Source organism: Bufo bufo, chromosome 3, assembly GCF_905171765.1.
Source record: "Bufo bufo chromosome 3, aBufBuf1.1, whole genome shotgun sequence".
In the NCBI taxonomy this organism is placed as follows: Eukaryota; Metazoa; Chordata; class Amphibia; order Anura; family Bufonidae; genus Bufo; species Bufo bufo.
In genome coordinates this window covers 635,404,754-635,422,144 of record NC_053391.1, presented here as the reverse complement: position 1 = coordinate 635,422,144, position 17,391 = coordinate 635,404,754, and the positions used below count along the sequence as shown (strand labels likewise).

Genomic DNA, 17,391 nt, shown 5'->3' with positions numbered 1-17,391 from the left:
TGAGGGCCGCAATACGGCCACGGCTGGGCAATGGCCGCGTGCATGAGGTCTAATGGTGCTGACCTGCAGAACTGTGATTTCATGTCATGTTTACCACATAATGAAGGCTGTAAAAATCAAACCTAAAAAAACAATGGCAGAGCTTCTTTTTTTTTTTTTTTTTCTATTTTATTGGACAATCTGCTTTCTTCAGTTTTGTAACACATTATATGAAACATTAAAAGGTCTCCCCCCCCCCCCCCAATGAAGAGCTCTTAGAAGGCATAGAGGAAAAAAACTAAAATGTCACCGTCAAAATTGTTGCCTCCCAAAAGGGTTAATTAAAAGGGGCACCACCATCAATTTTTCTTACATATGTGAATATTCTGTCTCATTTTAAAAAAAATAAAAAATAAATGGGTGGATTGCTTTCTGAATATCATTTTTGAAATGACTCCCTGTATTTTACTTCCCATTTTGGCTCTTTAATTAACTTTCTTCTAAGTTTGGATTTTTAGCTAAGTAAACAGCCTCGCTTAACTCAGTCAGACCATCACTCTGACCAGAGAGCCCCCCCCCCCCCCCCCGTAGTAGATCAATTATAGCATCACACATTAAACTGATTAATGCAATGTTCTTCTGTGGACATCTTTATCTAGACCAATCAAGAGAACAATAGAACTGTTATACTGTTATCCCAATTCTGCCAATCTACTATTATACTAGCAGGAAAAAAAAAAAAAAATCTTCCCCTCACAGCAGTAGTAAACTATTTATATAGCGCTTATCACTTGTGTTGACTGCTACAGGAGGACAAGATTTTGTATTTCATTTTTATTTTTTTTATTTAATGACTGACTGGCCATTGATTTCAATGCACGCTGTGTAATGCTTCATCCCCTTGCCCTAGCCCGCAGGGTTAATTCATGGCTGTCCACATCTTCCCCCAGTGATCACAACGTATACAGCAGATGGACATATACTATTCCAGAGCCCATGTCATTGCCACCTGAATCCCCTGCAGACCTGTGTGAACAGGGCTCTCTCCGGCTGTGTCTGGTCATTACCTTTCTGATTTCAAGTCAATTGAGGTACGTTGGAGAATAACTTCCATTGGTAATCCAGTAACTCCCCATACATTGTCACCGTTACGCGTTCACACAGAATGCCCTGTAGACGCCATCAGGCCGGCGCTGCCATCAGTAAGTGGGCAGTCACAATCAATTTTATGGCAGCACTTACGCTAAGTCAGAGCAGAGCGGGGACATTAACTGAAGTAATGGATCCTTGGTAATGGATACAATTAGCCGCTACGACTACAACTCCTGTCAGGCTGGGTTATAGCACCCGCCCCTGTGCCCCCCACTAGAGCTCTGTGCAGGCAGACCAGTTGTACAGCTGTTTACCCTGAAGTTCATGGCCCCCCACAATGAATGATGACGTCACACTATGCACTTTGTGTGACCGTTTCTGTGGTGAGACGGCTTACATCAGTGTGTAACCAAGCCGGCGTTATATATATATATACACACATATGGTGCACATTGCCTCAACACCCAATTTCCAGCCCTTCCAAGGCAACCCCCCTCCCCCACCCCAGTTGCAGGACATGTGAGTTAGGGCTCATGAACACGAACTTATTTCCGTGTGCGTTCTGTTTTTTTTTTGCAGACCGTATACGGAACCATTCATTTCAATGGGTCTGCAAAAAAACGGAAGGTACTCCGTGTGAATTCCATTTCCGTACGTCCGCCAAAAAATAGAACATGTCCTATTATTGTCCGCATTACGGACAAGGTTAGTACTGTTCTATTAGGGGCCAGCTGTTCCCTTCCACAAAATACGGAATGCACACGGACGTCATCCGTATTTTTTTCGGACCGCAAAATACATACGGTTGTGTGAACAATCCCTTAGGGTGCATTCACATCACCATTCAGCTTTCCGTTCTTCTGATCGGTCAGAAGAAGAGAGAGAGAGAAAAAAATAATAGAATCCTGTAAAAAACGGATCCTGTTGCATCAGTTTGAGCCATTTCCATCTGAGATCCGTTTTAGACGGGGAAAAACAGTCCTGCATGCAATACTTGTTTTTGTCTAAAAAAACGGATCTCAGTCAGAAATGGCTCAAACTGATGACAACTGATGCAACAAGATCTGTTTTTATACAGGATCCTGTAAAAAAAACGGATCCTATGCAATCCTATGTGGATCCTATACGTTTGTGTGCATGAGCCCTGACTGATGCAACAGGATCCGTTTTTTTGGGGCTTTTTTTTCTCTTCTTCTGAAGGATCAGAAGAACGGAAAGCTAAATGGTGACGTGAATGTTAAATGCTCCTCCAACAAAAGACTAGTTTTAAGGCCGAGTTCACACGAACGTGTGTGACCCGTGCCTGTGCTGCGGCCCGCAAATAGCGGGCCGCAATGCACGATCGCCGGCCGTAGGTCAGCTGCATCGGATCGCGGACCCATTCACTTTAATGGGTCCGCGATCCGGCCGTTCCGCTAAAAGATAGAACAAGTCCTATCTTTTAGCGGAACGGAAGTACGGGACGTAACCCCACGGAGGCACTCCGTAGTGCTTCCGAGGGGTCCCGTCCCGTGCGGCCGTTCCGCGATTCCGGATTTGCTGACCCATTGAAGTGAATGGGTCCGCATCCGTGATGCGGAATTCACACGGAACTGTGGCCGTGTATTGCGGCCCGCGATTTGCGGGCCGCAATACGGCCACAGATCACACACGTTCGTGTGAACTTAGCCTAACATGTGGTGAAAAAGCTGATTATCGAACTTTTACTAACAGTTGTTACGTAAAAGGGGTATTCCCATCTCACTCCTGAAGCGCGGCCACCCCCTCCATTTACCGATATGGGATTGCTTGAAATAGCCGCGGCGGCACATGGCCATAGTGGTGAACGAAGGGTGGCCATGCATGTGCGGCTGCTCTCCATTCACATTGGGGAGCCCTGCACTGGAAATAGGAGGTGGGACCCACAGAATCGACATCTACCCTCTTAAGGGTATGAGGCCTCATGCACACGACCGTTGTTGTGTTCCGTTCCGCAAAACGGGGTTCCGTTGTTCCGTGATCTGTTTTTGTTTCCGTGTGTCATCCTTTATTTTTGGAGGACGACCAGACATGAAGGAAAGTAAAAAAAAATCGAAGTCAGGTTTGCCATGCAAATGATAGGAAAAAAAAAGGGATGCGGATGACAATCTTGTGTGCCTCTGTTTTTTCACGGTCCCATCGACTTGAATGGGTCCGCGAACCGTTTTCCGCGAAAAATATAGGACAGGTTATATTTTTTTGACGGACTGGAACCACGGATCACGGACGCGGATGACAAACGGTGCATTAGCCGAGTTTTCAACGGACCCATTAAAAGTCAATGGGTCCGCAGAAACGAAATAAGGAGAAACGAAATAACGAAAAACGGAACAACGGACACGGAATAAAACAACGGTCGTGTGCATGAGGCTTAACCACAAGGCGCAGTCAAGTTGCAGTTGCAATGTGGTCGAGTACCACGTGGCTTAATGAGCTGCAGGGGGCTCTGATTAAACTAATTAGTCGCTCTCCATTGGTAATGGCCTCATGGCACCCGCAATACCGAGCGGCCATTAGCAATACAGACCAACTAAACAGTGCAATCCTATTTAGTTTATTTGGAGCCTGCTGCGGCTCATACCACCCTGTGGCACAGAGCCGCGCCTTGTGGTCGTGCCGTTAGGGTAGGGCGCGATTCTCCTTGCTGAGAGCTGTGACCCCCCTGTGTCTGTAAGTTCACCTTATGTGACACGGTTACTAGGAAGGGGGCTCCCACTCCTTTTTTTCTCCAGTGCCCTCTACCAACTATGACCCTACCCAGCCCACATGATATATATGTAGTGTTGAGTGACCTTGTGTTTTAAGTTCGGCGTCTAAAGTTCGGGTTCTCGAAGTATCCAGTTATGGATTATAAATTCCGTTATGGTCCGTGGTAGCGGAATCCATAACGGGTAGAGATGAGCGAACTTCTGTTTTAAGTTCGGCGTCTAAAGTTCGGCTTCCGGTTAGCGGAGGATCCCGATATGGATTCCGAATTCCGTTGTGGTCCGTGGTAGCGGAATCAATGATTCCGCTACCACGGACCACAACGGAATTCGGAATCCATATCGGGATCCTCCGCTAACCGGAAGCCGAACTTTAGACGCCGAACTTAAAACAGAAGTCCGCTCATCTCTAATAACGGGATACTTCGATCACCCGAACCCGAACTTTAGACGCCGAACTTAAACACGAAAAAAGTTCGCTGAACACTATATATATGTCATAATCTATATTTATATAGCGCCAAAATATTCCGCAATGCTTTACAATCAAAGGGCACGGGTACAAACCAAGCCAGACATTACACAGCAAGAGAAGTGAGGGCCCTCCTCACAAGAGCTTACAATCTATGAGGAGGTAGGGGTGGCAAAAAAAAAAAGCAAGAAGTGCTTGTGTTGTACCATGCTCCAGCCAGCGTAGGTGCCCAGATCTGATTGCCAGCTCTGCAGTCTTAGGCTACTTTCACACTACCGTTCAGAGCGGGTCCGTCTGGTGTCTGCACAGACGGATCCGCTCCTATAATGCAGACGTTTGTATCCGTTCAGAACGGATCCGTCTGCATTATAGTTTGAAAAAAATTCTAAGTGTGAAAGTAGCCTGAACGGATCCGTCCAGACTTTACATTGAAAGTCAATGGGGGCGGATCCGCTTGAAGATTGAGCCATATTGTGTCATCTTCAAACGGATCCGTCCCCATTGACTTCCATTATAAGTCTGGACGGATCCGCTCGCCTCCGCACGGCCAGGCGGACACCCGAACGCTGCAAGCAGCGTTCAGGTGTCCGCTCACTGAGCGGAGCGGAGGCTGAACGCCGCCAGACTGATGCATTCTGAGCGGATCCGCGTCCACTGAGAATGTATTAGGGCCGGACGGATGCGTTCGGGGCCGCTTGTGAGACCCTTCAAACGGAGCTCACGAGCGGAGCCCCAAACGCAAGTGTGAAAGTAGCCTTACTATGTGACAGGAGGGAATGCAATGCCCTTCTCCATCTACGTCATCAGCCTAAGGCCTCTTGCACACAAACGTATTTTCTTTCCGTGTCCGTTCTGTTTTTTTTTGCGGACCGTATGCAGAACCATTCATTTCAATGGGTCCGCAAAAAAACGGGAGTTACTCCGTGTGCATTCCGTTTCGCAAAAATTTTTTAACATGTCCTATTATTGTCTGCATCACCGACAAGGATAGGACTGTTCTATGAAGGTCCAGCTGTTCCGTTCTGCAAAATACAGAATGCACACGGATGTCATCTGTATTTTTTGCGGATCCGTTTTTTTGCGGACCACAAAATACATACGGTTGGCTATTTTGTTATGTCATCTCCCAATGTTTGGTAAGGCTACTTTCACACTTGCGTTGTGCTGTCCGGTTTTGAAATACGGCACAGAGTCTCAAATCCACAGCACAACGCTTCTGTTTTGTCCCAATACATCGTCAGGGGGACAAAACTGAGAAAACCGTACTGGAGTGCACCAGAATGCATTCCGTTTTCGGTTTGTTGCATTCCCATGCCGCACACAAAACCGCTGCAAGAAGACGGATCCGGCACCAAAAACCATTTAAGTCCCCCCCCCCCGGATCCGGCGCCCATTGACTTACAATGGTTTTAATGCTGGATCTGATTTCTTAATTTTCGATATAATACAACCAGATGGATTCTGAACGGACGCAGCCGGTTGTATTATTACAATGGAAGCGTTTTGCTGTGGTTTTGAGATCCCATGCCGGATCTCAAAACCAAAACCGGACAGCAAAAACGCAGATGTGACAGTAGCCTAATATGTCAAGCTTTGATGGAGCCACTTTCACAAGGTGGCGCTAGCGGGAGCGCTGTCTTTTCTTGGGCGATACCTCTTTGCATACATCCTCAGTAGAGAGGAAGCGGCTATGTCTGATCTTGGAGGGGCCCGCTGAGCTCATGCAGAGGGACACAAAGGCTGCAATCACACATGGATACAAAAGAGAAGAGACGTCGCAGTCTTTCCTGTGTGCTTTTCCTTCCTGGTGGATCCATACACTTCCAATCTTTGTAGGAAAGTCCAGAGGTGGATCCATTCAGCAGGAAATAGAAGCTCCACCTTGTAAACGTTCTGTCTGATGCACTTCTGGCTTTGGCTCCAAAAATATCAGCAAGAAACCTGCCATGTATGAGTTCATCCTTAGGCCTCTTTCACACGACCCTATGGCTTTTTCAGTGTTTTGTGGTCCGTTTTTTTAACGGATCCGTTGTTCCGTTTTTTGTTTCCGTTGTGTTTCCGTTTCTGTTCCGTTTTTCCGTATGGCCTATACAGTATACAGTAATTACATAGAAAAAATTGGGCTGGGCATAAAATTCTCAATAGATGGTTCCGCAAAAACGGAACAGATACGGATGCATTTCCGTATGTGTTTTTTTTTTTTTGCGGACCCCTTGACTTGAATGGAGCCCCGGAACGTGATTTGCGGGCAATAATAGGACATGTTCTATATTTCAACGGAACAGAAAATGGAAAAACGGAAACAGAATGCATACGGAGTACATTCCGTTTTTTTTGTGGAACCATTGAAATGAATGGTTCTGTATACTGACCGTATACAGAACTCAAAAAAAGGCCTGTAAATGGGGGAAAAAAAACGTTTGTGTGAAAGAGGCTTTAAAAGAAGCCCATAATCCCCATGATTACCTCTTGACAGGGGATGTAGATGCCAGATCTCAGACTTGGTACCTGGTACTGTCTAATGGCAAATTAATCTAAAGGACAAAGAAACATAGAATGTCGGCAGATAAGAACCATTTGGCCCATCTAGTCTGCCCAATATACTGAATACTATGAATAGCCCCTGGCCCTATCTTATATGAAGGATGGCCTTATGCCTATCCCATGCATGCTTAAACTCCTTCACTGTATTTGCAGCTACCACTTCTGCAGGAAGGCTATTCCATGCATCCACTACTCTCTCAGTAAAGTAATACTTCCTGATATTACTTTTAAACCTTTGCCCCTCTAATTTAAAACGACGTCCTCTTGTAGCAGTTTTTCTTCTTTTAGGAAAATTTAAAAAAATCCCCTCACTCATGGCATGCACAGGAACACTCGCTCCGCAGCTCATGTGATGCTGGGAGCGTCAGGCCCTGCTGCCTCCAGTGCGCAGCGAGTGTTCCTGCGCATGCCATGGGTGAGGGGAGTTTTTTACCCCCCATAGTCTACCCATTAGACGAGTGCACTTTTGTCTAAACATCTGTTAATAATGGGCCCATTGATTTCAGTGGGGCAGACCTGGCCATCAAAGTGGTCAAAAATGTTCCTAACAAAAATTTTTGATGTTTTGATGGCCGCTTTTCACTGGAAGTCAAAAAAACGGCCACGTAAATAGTCCCACAGACTGAAATAGTTCTAAAAACGGCCGTTTTCCACTGTTGGGTGAATGCACCCTCATTTATCTTCACACCTCAGTGATTATTGCAGCATGCGAATGTGTTTAATAAGCGGGCGGTGATCAGGAATAAATATCCTCAGTGCCCGCGATGTCCACCCCTGTGAAAAGGGACATTAGGTTACATTATCTAAATCTTACATAGTAGTAAATCTGCCCCATTTTGGGGAGCAGCTGGGGGGTCATGTCAAGGCATGTGCCATCGGTGCTGGGTATCTACAGCTATCTGCTTTAGGCCTCTTGCACATGACTGTATGGGTTTTTCAGTATTTTGCGGTCCGCAAAAAACGTATCCGCTAAAAATACGGATGACGTCCGTGTGCATTCTGTTTTTTTGCAAAACGGAACAGCTGGCCCCTGATAGAACAGTACTCTCCTTGTCCGTTATGTGGACAATAATAGGACATGTTCTATCTTTGAACAGAGCCGGAAAAACGGAAACGCGGAAACAGAAGGCATATGGAGTACCTTCTGTTTTTTGCGGATCCATTGAAATGAATGGGTCCGTATACGTAACGCAAAAAAAAAAAACGGAAGCGGAAGAAAAAAACGTTTGTGTGCAAGAGGCCTTAGGGTCCATTCACACGTCCGTAAGTGTTTTGCGGATCCGCAAATTGCAGATCCACAAAACATGGACACGGGCAATGTGCATTCCGCAATTCGCGGACCGCACATGGCTGGCAGCTATAATAGAAAATGTCTAATCTTGTCCGCAATTGCGGACAAGAATAGGACATGCTCTATTTTTTGGCGGAAACGGAAGCACGGATGCGGAAGTGCAGATCCGCAAATGCGGATGCAGACAGCACATTCCGGCCCTATTGAAAATAAATGGTGCTGCACCCGTTCCGCAAAATTGCGGAACGGATGCGGACCCATTTTGCGGACGTGTGAATGGACCCTTAGACTCCACCAAAGAGGCGACATTCCCAGTTCTCTTACTAGGGGAGGCAATGAGAGCTTTTTTTTTTTTACGGCTCCACGTACGCTGTACGCCTGCCGCTCCCCGGAACAGAATCCATGTCCATTTCAGAAAATCCAAAGAACTGCTGTGATTTGCACTGCAGAGCACAGGCTCTCTGGACACATGGCGCCATCTATTTGCATCATCAGAAGCTTCTCTCAATGAGGGGAAGAAAACTGCAGTAGAATAGAAAACATTAGAGCAGTGGAGACGACACTAGTGTCACGTGCTCCGAGTACAGTGCGATCACGTTGACATGTGCAAAGGAGAAAAAGAAATGTAAAGGAAAAAAATGAAAAAAGTTTGATATACATTCTTATGATGGAGCAAGAGTGACACCTAGTGTTCCAGGTAGATATTGCAAAATCTGAGAACTGATAATACAGTGTCCGAGAGTTGTTGTTTTTTTTAAGCCTAAATGTTGATCCTCTTGTTAATTTTCATTACTGTTTGCCTTTGATTTAGTTTTCCTTAAGGCTAGGTCTACACAACATTTGTTGCGTGACATTTTGTCGCACCAATGTCGCGAGACAATTTTTATAATGATAGTCTCTGGTGTCGCACTGCAACATGCGACATGCTGCGACTGCGATATTTGAGATGGATTTTTCTGCCACTGTTGCATCGCAGTCGCAGCATGTCGTTTGTCGCATTGCGACACCATAGACTATCATTATAAAAATTGCCGCGCGACAAATGTTGCAGTGTAGTTGTTCCCTATCTGTCGTTGTGTAGACCTAGCCTAAAGGTTTGTCCTATAAGACCGCATATCGCTAAATGTCAGATAAGTACAGGTCCATCCACATCTATAACAGGACCCCCACCTATCTTGTACCATTTATAATACTGGTGGGGTGTCCTCTTATGTGGTAGATGGGACCTTGGGCTCCTTCAGGCAACAGGACCCTGGTGTAACTGCAACCCCAGTAGCTATGCTTCTGGTTGATACATGACTATTCACACAGATATGTGCCCCACAATGGTTTAGATTTTTGATATTTACTTAGATTTCCAATCTGTTATAGCTTACTTCTTGTCTTATTGGGAAAAAAAAGAACCATACGATTTGACATGTGAGATGTTTGAGTATCTTTTTGGTTGATTTGATGGTTATTTCTTCCAAGTCTGGGGCAACATATAGACCTTGTACAAAGCCACTGAGGAAGGAGTTGGTTACTCCGAAACGTGTCTGGCTAATTTATACCACCTTATTGGTGGCTTTGTACACAAAGCGTCAAAATTCGATCGCCGACCCAAAAACCTGTCTCAACGCACAAAAATTGTTTCCCCCAAAACTGTTAAATCAAAGGGAACCTGTCACGTTGAACATTGTGTCTGAGCTGCAGGCAGCAGGTTATAGAGCAGGAGGAGCTGAGCAGATTGATATATAGTTTTGTGAGAAATGATTCAGTGAAACTTGTGCATTATTCATTTATTTTCATGGTCTTTCTGTGCTTTGAAGTCCAGGAGGCGGTCCTATCAGTGACTGACAGCCTGCCCTCTATGGCTGTGTATACAGAGAGACCTGTCAATCACTGATAGGACCGCCTCCTGGACTTCAAAGCCCAGAATGAGAAGATATTTAAATGTATAAATTTCAAATTATACTGAATCTTCACCCAGAAATCTATATACCGATCTGCTCAGCTCCTCTTGCTTTGTATTATGCTGCCTGCAGCTTACATTGCAATTTCATGGTGGCAGGTTCCCTTTAACTTTTACATGGTCTAATTGTATGCAACACAATTATAGATTTCAGCTTCATATACGTGTCTACAAGGCAGAGAAAACCTGGACACACTAAGGCCTCTTTCACACGGACGTGTGCGCCCCGTGGTCGTGGTGCGGGCAGCAAGATGCACGAGCAAAGTCCGTGGGGCAGCCGCAGCGGATCGCGGACCCATTCACTTGGGTCTGCCATCCGGCCGTTCCGCAAAGAGAGAGGACATGTTCTATCTTTTTGCTGAACAGAAGTACGGGACGAAACCCCACGGAAGCACTCCGTAGTGCTTCCGTAGGGTTCCATTCCGTGCTTCCGTTCCACACCATTCCACATCTCCGGATTTGCGGACCCATTGAAGTGAATGGGTTTCGCATCCGTGATGCGGAATGCCCACGGAACGGCACCCATGTATTGCGGATCTGCAAATGCGGTCCGCAATACGGCAACGGGGAGCACACGCCCGTGTGAAAGAGGCCTAACATTGTGGTTTAAAAGTGGGAAATGTCGAGATATCAATGTCACGCATCTGAATAATAATTGTGGTTGAAATGAGATGCGCCAAATTTTAGGTGCAAACAATGGTAAGAAAGTGGTGCACTTATCATAGTAAATGTTGCCAACTGTACTGCAGCTGTTGCATAATTGCTGTAGCGCACAGTGAAGAAACTATAACATCTAACTCCAGCAGATCCTTGGTCAGGACAGCCAGGGAAGAAGATTTAGCCTGGACAGGATGTGAGCAGGGAATACTGCTCCAGTATGTGCACATGTGTGCAGACTGTCACAATGCTGTTCACTTTGACACTGCGTTGCCGTGTAGGCTGGCTGCCTGCGATCTCGCGTAGTGACTGCGGTTGACGTCTTCCCATGTATACTGGTTGCTTGAGTTGTGAGTGCTGGCTGCAGTCTTCTGTGGTTGTGTATGAAAAGTGTCCTGTAACTTGCTCTCTGTGTTCCTGTAGGGTTAATGTTTCCCTGGTCTGTGTGTCTGAACATCAGGTAGTGGCGTCTTGATTATATTTAGACCTATGAGCTGTGTGCCTGTGAGGTCACTCTGTCTTCTATCTACAGGAATGCTATGTTCAGGATGCCTGCTATCCTGACCAGAGTGTTTGTGACTCGACCCTGACTCGTGTGGTCAGCCTAGGGTGGCCGGACGTCCCGTTTTAGTCCGGACAGTCCGGTTTTCAGGCTCCCTCTGCCTGTGAACGTCATGCTGTCTGTATTCTGATCTGCATGGGTTCCGGTTTGTTCCTTGATCCTGTCTTTGATCCGTTTTGCTTGTGACCTTGATTCGTATCTATTTGCTATGCTTGGGTTCTGGCAGTTCCCTGCAGATAAAAGTGTGGGTGCTTGGACTAGGTCCCTGCACTTAACCAGCATAGGAACTGTCGACCAGTTGTGAGCTTTCATTTAGGACAGATCGTCCAAGCAGGTAGGGACAATGGTCAGGTGAGACTAGGTCTGCACTTTTCGCTACCTTTATGTCCAGGTTGATCCTGATTACATTTGTGTCTCGTATGATTTGTTTAATACATATTGTAAACAAAATAATTTGTTTCTACATATTCTGTGTCTGTATGTCTTGCTTGTTAATGCTTGGGCTATGTTCAGTGGTTTTCCTAACCCCTGAACATGACACAGACAGGCCCAGACTGACAATGTTCCCTACCGGGACCTTTAAATTGTGCGGTTAATTTGTAATGTCAGTTTCCACCAGCCACGGCACACAAAGTCCTCCTCCATCTGAGTTCTGATGCAGACACTTAGGCCTCATGCACACGACCGTTGTGTGCACCCGTGGCCGTTGTGCCGTTTTCAGTTTTTTTTCGCGGACCCATTGACTTTCAATGGGTCCGTGGAAAAATCGGAAAATGCACCGTTTTGCAGCCGCATTCGTGATCCGTGTTTCCTGGCCGTGAAAAAAATATGACCTGTCCTATTTTTTTCACGGCCAACGGTTCACGGACCCATTCAAGTCAATGGGTCCGTGAAAGAACACGGATGCACACAAGATTGGCATCCGTGTCCGTGATCCGTGGCCGTAGTTTAGTTTTTATACAGACGGATCCGAAGATCCGTCTGCATAAAGCTTTTTCAAAGCTGAGTTTTCACTTCGTGAAAACTCAGAACCGACAGTATATTCTAACACAGAAGCGTTCCCATGGTGATGGGGACGCTTCTAGTTAGAATACACTACAAACTGTGTACAAGACTGCCCCCTGCTGCCTGGCAGCACCCGATCTCTTACAGGGGGCCGTGATCAGCACAATTAACCCCTTCAGGTGCGGCACCTGAAAGGGTTAATTGTACTATCATATCCCCCTGTAAGAGATCAGGGCTGCCAGGCAGCAGGGGGCAGACCCTCCCCCCCCTCCCCAGTTTGAATATCATTGGTGGCCAGTGCGGCCCCCCCCCCTCCCTCTATTGTAATAATTCGTTGGTGGCACAGTGTGCGCCCCCCCCTCCCTCCCTCCATTGTAATAATTCGTTGGTGGCACAGTGTGCGCCCCCCCCCCCTTCCTCCCTCTATTGTAATAAATCGTTGGTGGCACAGTGTGCGCCCCCCATTGCCCCCCCCCCCCCTCTATAGCATTAACAACGTTGGTGGCCAGTGTGCGGCCTCCCATCTCCCCCCCCCCCCATCATTGGTGGCAGCGGAGTTCCGATCGGAGTCCCAGTTTAATCGCTGGGGCTCCGATCGGTAACCATGGCAACCAGGACGCTACTACAGTCCTCGTTGCCATGGTTACTTAGCAATAGTACAATAGTTGAAGAGTCATACTTACCTGCTGCTGCGATGTTCGTGTCCGGCCGGGAGCTCCACCTACTGGTAAGTGACAGTGACAGGTCTGTGCGGTGCATTGCTAAATGAACCGTCACTTACCAGTAGGAGGAGCTCCCGGCCGGACACGAACATCACAGCTCCCAGGTAAGTATGAATCTTGTACTATTGCTAGTAACCCGCTGCCACCAATGATCGGGGGGGGGGGGGGGGGGCGCAAGATGGGAGGCCGCACACTGGCCACCAATGTTGTTAATGCTATAGAGGGAGGGGGGCCAATAATTGCCACCAACGATTTATTACAATAGAGGGAGGAAGGGGGGGGGGGCGCACACTGTGCCACCAACGAATTATTACAATAGAGGGAGGAAGGGGGGGCGGGGGGGGCACACTGTGCCACCAACGATTTATTACAATGGAGGGAGGAAGGGGGGGGGGCCGCACTGGCCACCAATGATATTCAAACTGGGGAGGGGGGGGGGGGTCTGCCCCCTGCTGCCTGGCAGCCCTGATCTCTTACAGGGGGATATGATAGTACAATTAACCCCTTCAGGTGCGGCACCTGAGGGGTTAATTGTGCTGATCACGGCCCCCTGTAAGAGATCGGATGCTGCTAGGCAGCAGGGGGCAGTCATGTACACAGTTTGTAGTATATTCTAAGTAGAAGCGTCCCCATCACCATGGGAACGCCTCTGTGTTAGAATATACTGTCGGAAATGAGGTTTCACGATCTAACTCATATCCGACAGTATATTCTAACATAGAGGCGTTCCCATGGTGATGGGGACGCTTCAAGTTAAAATATACCATCGGATTGGAGAAAACTCCGATCTGATGGTATAAAAGGGACTCCGGACTTTACATTGAAAGTCAATGGGGACGGATCCGTTTGAAATGGCACCATATTGTGTCAACGTCAAACGGATCCGTCCCCATTGACTTGCATTGTAATTCAGGACGGATCCGTTTGGCTCCGCACGGCCAGGCGGACACCAAAATGACTTTTTTTTTCATGTCCGTGGATCCGCCAAAAATCAAGGAAGACCCACGGACGAAAAAACGGTCACGGATCACGGACCTACGGACCCTGTTTTTGCGGACCGTGAAAAAAAACTCTCGTGTGCATGAGGCCTTACCCTTGGCTCCACTGATTGTCACTGTAGGCCACATAAAGGCTGTTCTATACATTTATATGAATGACATAGAGCCTGTCACAATCTGTTTACTGCATCCTCTTCAGTGAAGAAAAACGTAATCACGACCCAGTGTAACTATCTTTCACCTGTTTTCTGCACCCTACAATATTACAAGTCAGTGTTTAGCCCCCATTTCTTAGTTCCTAGTCTAAGACCCCCTGCACACGACCATATTTTTTTCCCACATCCAATCCACATTTTTGGTGGACCAGATGCGGAACCATTTATTTCAAAGGTTCCACAAAAACTGCGGACAGCCCACCGTGTGCTGTCCACATCTCTATGTCCGTCCCTCCGACCCACAAAATAGATACAACATGTCCTATTCTTGTCTGTTTAGTCGTGAAAAACAAATGGCAGCATGCCCACGGCTGATATCTGTGTTTTGTGGACCTGCGGTTTTCAGACTGCAAAACACATACGGTCGTGTGCAGGAGCAATTAGTAAAATCACTAACCGCTCTATTATGTCTATGGTCACCAAGATAAAAAATATACCCAAATGGACAAACCATAATAGTGACACGTCTATGAGACTGACTTGAAAACTCACAGAAAACTTTCTAACTCCACTATCCCAGATTACTATGTCACACTCAGTGCTGTGCCCAAATACTATCCCTTGGGTTATCTGTAGTTTTTAATTGACAAGTTTTCTGTGTAATGACTGCTGCAGTCAATCACTGTGCTCAATGGCCTCACACTGAGGACAGTGAATGGCTGCTGCAGTCACGAGCCGCATACTGGCACGTCCTCACTGAAGATTATAAACAACCGGCGGCAGCAGGACCAGATCAGTAGAAGGAATACCATCATTTTTATATTAGGCAATTGTAGGGCCCGCCCGTGATCTTTATTTATTTTGGACAAAGCCTTTAAAGGGTCACAAACGTTTAAAAAAACTAGAGCAGGGGTAGGCAACCTCCGGCAGTCCAGCTGTTGTGAAACTACAACTCCCAGAATGCATACTGGCTCTGCTCTTCTAAGGCTACGTTCACACTCGCGTTTGGTGCGGATCCATCATGGATCTGCACAAACTATTCCGTTCAGATAATACAACCGCATGCATCCGTTCAGAACGGATCCGTTTGTATTATCTGTAACATTGCCAAAACTGATCCATCATGAACACCATTGAAAGTCAATGGGGTGCGGATCCGTTTTCTATTGTGCCATATTGTGTCAGTGAAAACGGATCCGTCCCCATTGACTTACATTGTAAGTCAGGACGGATCCATTTGCCTCCGCATCGTCAGGCGGACACCAAAACGCTGCAAATAGAAAGTATCCACTAGTGTGATCAGACAGCGATACATCTAAAGAACTTGTCACATCTGCGACATTCCTGATCTGGCAAAAATGCTGGCTGTCAGCTGGACAAAAAACATTGCATGCAGTGGTTTTTGTCCGGCCAAAACCCAGTATTTATGCGGGAAAGCAGCTGGATCTCCACAAGAACCCATTACAGTCAGTGGGCATCTGGTGGTGATCTGTAGAATCCGATAATGTGGGATCCGGTAAAATCCGACAGGCTGCTGTCTGCCAGAATAGCCTGGCGGATCCGCTGCCGCAGATATGAAGGTATGCTACCTGTCTCTCCAGTAGTGGCTGGACGGCAATAAGCCACTGGTCAAAGTCTCTGAACACGACTGTTTTTTGTCCACATCCAATCCGCGTTTTTTGCCGGTTGGATGCGGACCCATTCACTTCAATGTCTGTTCTGCGGCCCTTTTAAAAAAATTGAACATATCCTATTCTTGTCTCTTCTACAGACGGCAGGACGTTCCGTTCCGCAAAATATGGAACGCACACGGCCGGTATCCGTGTTTTGCGGTCCCAACAAGGCTGTAAATACTCTGTTTGCTGCAACTGCAGAAATACTGCTTGTAATTAAAACGTTCATTTCATGCAGCCTCCCGACATGTTTTCCTACCTAAAGAGACGCCATCGGGGGAGAAAACGGCTGTAATGAATGTAGTTTATAGAACAAACCTGTACATAAGCTATAATGGGCTCGTCATATACTAGAAGACTGCATTTCCGTGTGGTTTGCATTATGCATATATACCAGGCTACCTGCTAAAAAAAAATGCATGGACTTTTATGCCATATTGAGAGCGTATGTCATAAATGCCCACCTCTTGAAACTACTCCAGTCTCAAGAACGAGGCCCCGAGGGGACTGCAGAGCACGCCATGCATGTGCAGCTTTCTCTGTTCACCTCTATGGGGCCCCTGAAAATAGCTGAACGCTGGCTTCCAGAACATACTGGTGAATGGAGGGTGGCCATGTGAGCGCGGTTGTCCTCTCCATTTCCTGCTATGGGAGTCGACTTCTGGAGATAGCTGAGCATGCTTGTTCTGCTACTTTTGGAAGCCCCAAGCAGTGAATGGAGTGGACGACATGTCACAGCATAACCCTTTCCTTGAGATAAGAGCAGTTCTCAGAAGTGGGACCCACACCTATCGGACATTTATGGCATAGCCTATCAATAGACCTTAGATTTATAGATTCTTTTCTATACAAGAAAGAACACGCAGTCTATATTCTCACCCGATACTGGCAGGGATTCAATAAATTCATAAACGTTGTCCTCCACCTCGCAGAAGCTTGAAAATGGCCTCCTGGACCAGACTGCGGCTGTAATAAGTGGACATTTCTCAATGATATTTCCAAAAACATCCAGGAATTTCTCATAGTTCATAGAGTTTAGAGTTTCTAGATCCATCTTCTGTCCCAGCGGCAGGGATTGTCCCTCTGGATAAGTGGAGTCAGGGTCTAGTGTTTGGTTAATAAGTTTATTTTTAACTGCTCACAGAGGCGTGAGTAGAACCCAGGTCACTGACTCTTCCAAAATCTGTAAGCTGAAGTCCACTGGCAATGTTTATCAATGGAAGGAAGAGGAAGGATACCCACGTTGACTACCACAGAAGGTCGTCCTGTGACCCGTACACCACAGCTGTCACTGTAGTGAGTAGATCTCTCTGAAACTCAGCAGCAATTGCTTGAGGAAAGGGTGGATCCCTAAACGTCGCACATGGGCGAGGGCTGACTCTCGGCTTGCATAAGAAGCATCTCCATGTACCTACCAGACTGGTTCCAGCCTAGGACAGCACAAGAACGTCCACAGGAGTGTGATGCACTTTCTATTTTTGACTTAATGCTTGCATTTATTTGCTACTATTTTTGCAATAAACTTCATTAACCACCTCAGCTCCCCTAGCTTAAACACCCTTAATGA

General features: G+C 46.7%; 1 protein-coding gene across 1 annotated transcript in view; it reads right to left on the bottom strand.

Moving 5' to 3' along the window:
• The window catches only part of URAD (ureidoimidazoline (2-oxo-4-hydroxy-4-carboxy-5-) decarboxylase), a 34,580-nt gene extending 17,451 nt beyond the window's left edge, over positions 1-17,129 (bottom strand). The window contains exon 1 of the mRNA XM_040422611.1: positions 16,704-17,129. Within this exon, the coding sequence (XP_040278545.1) occupies positions 16,704-16,878 (175 nt within the window). The 5' untranslated portion in view covers positions 16,879-17,129. The remainder of the gene's footprint in view (positions 1-16,703) is intronic.
• Positions 17,130-17,391: the final 262 nt, after the last annotated feature.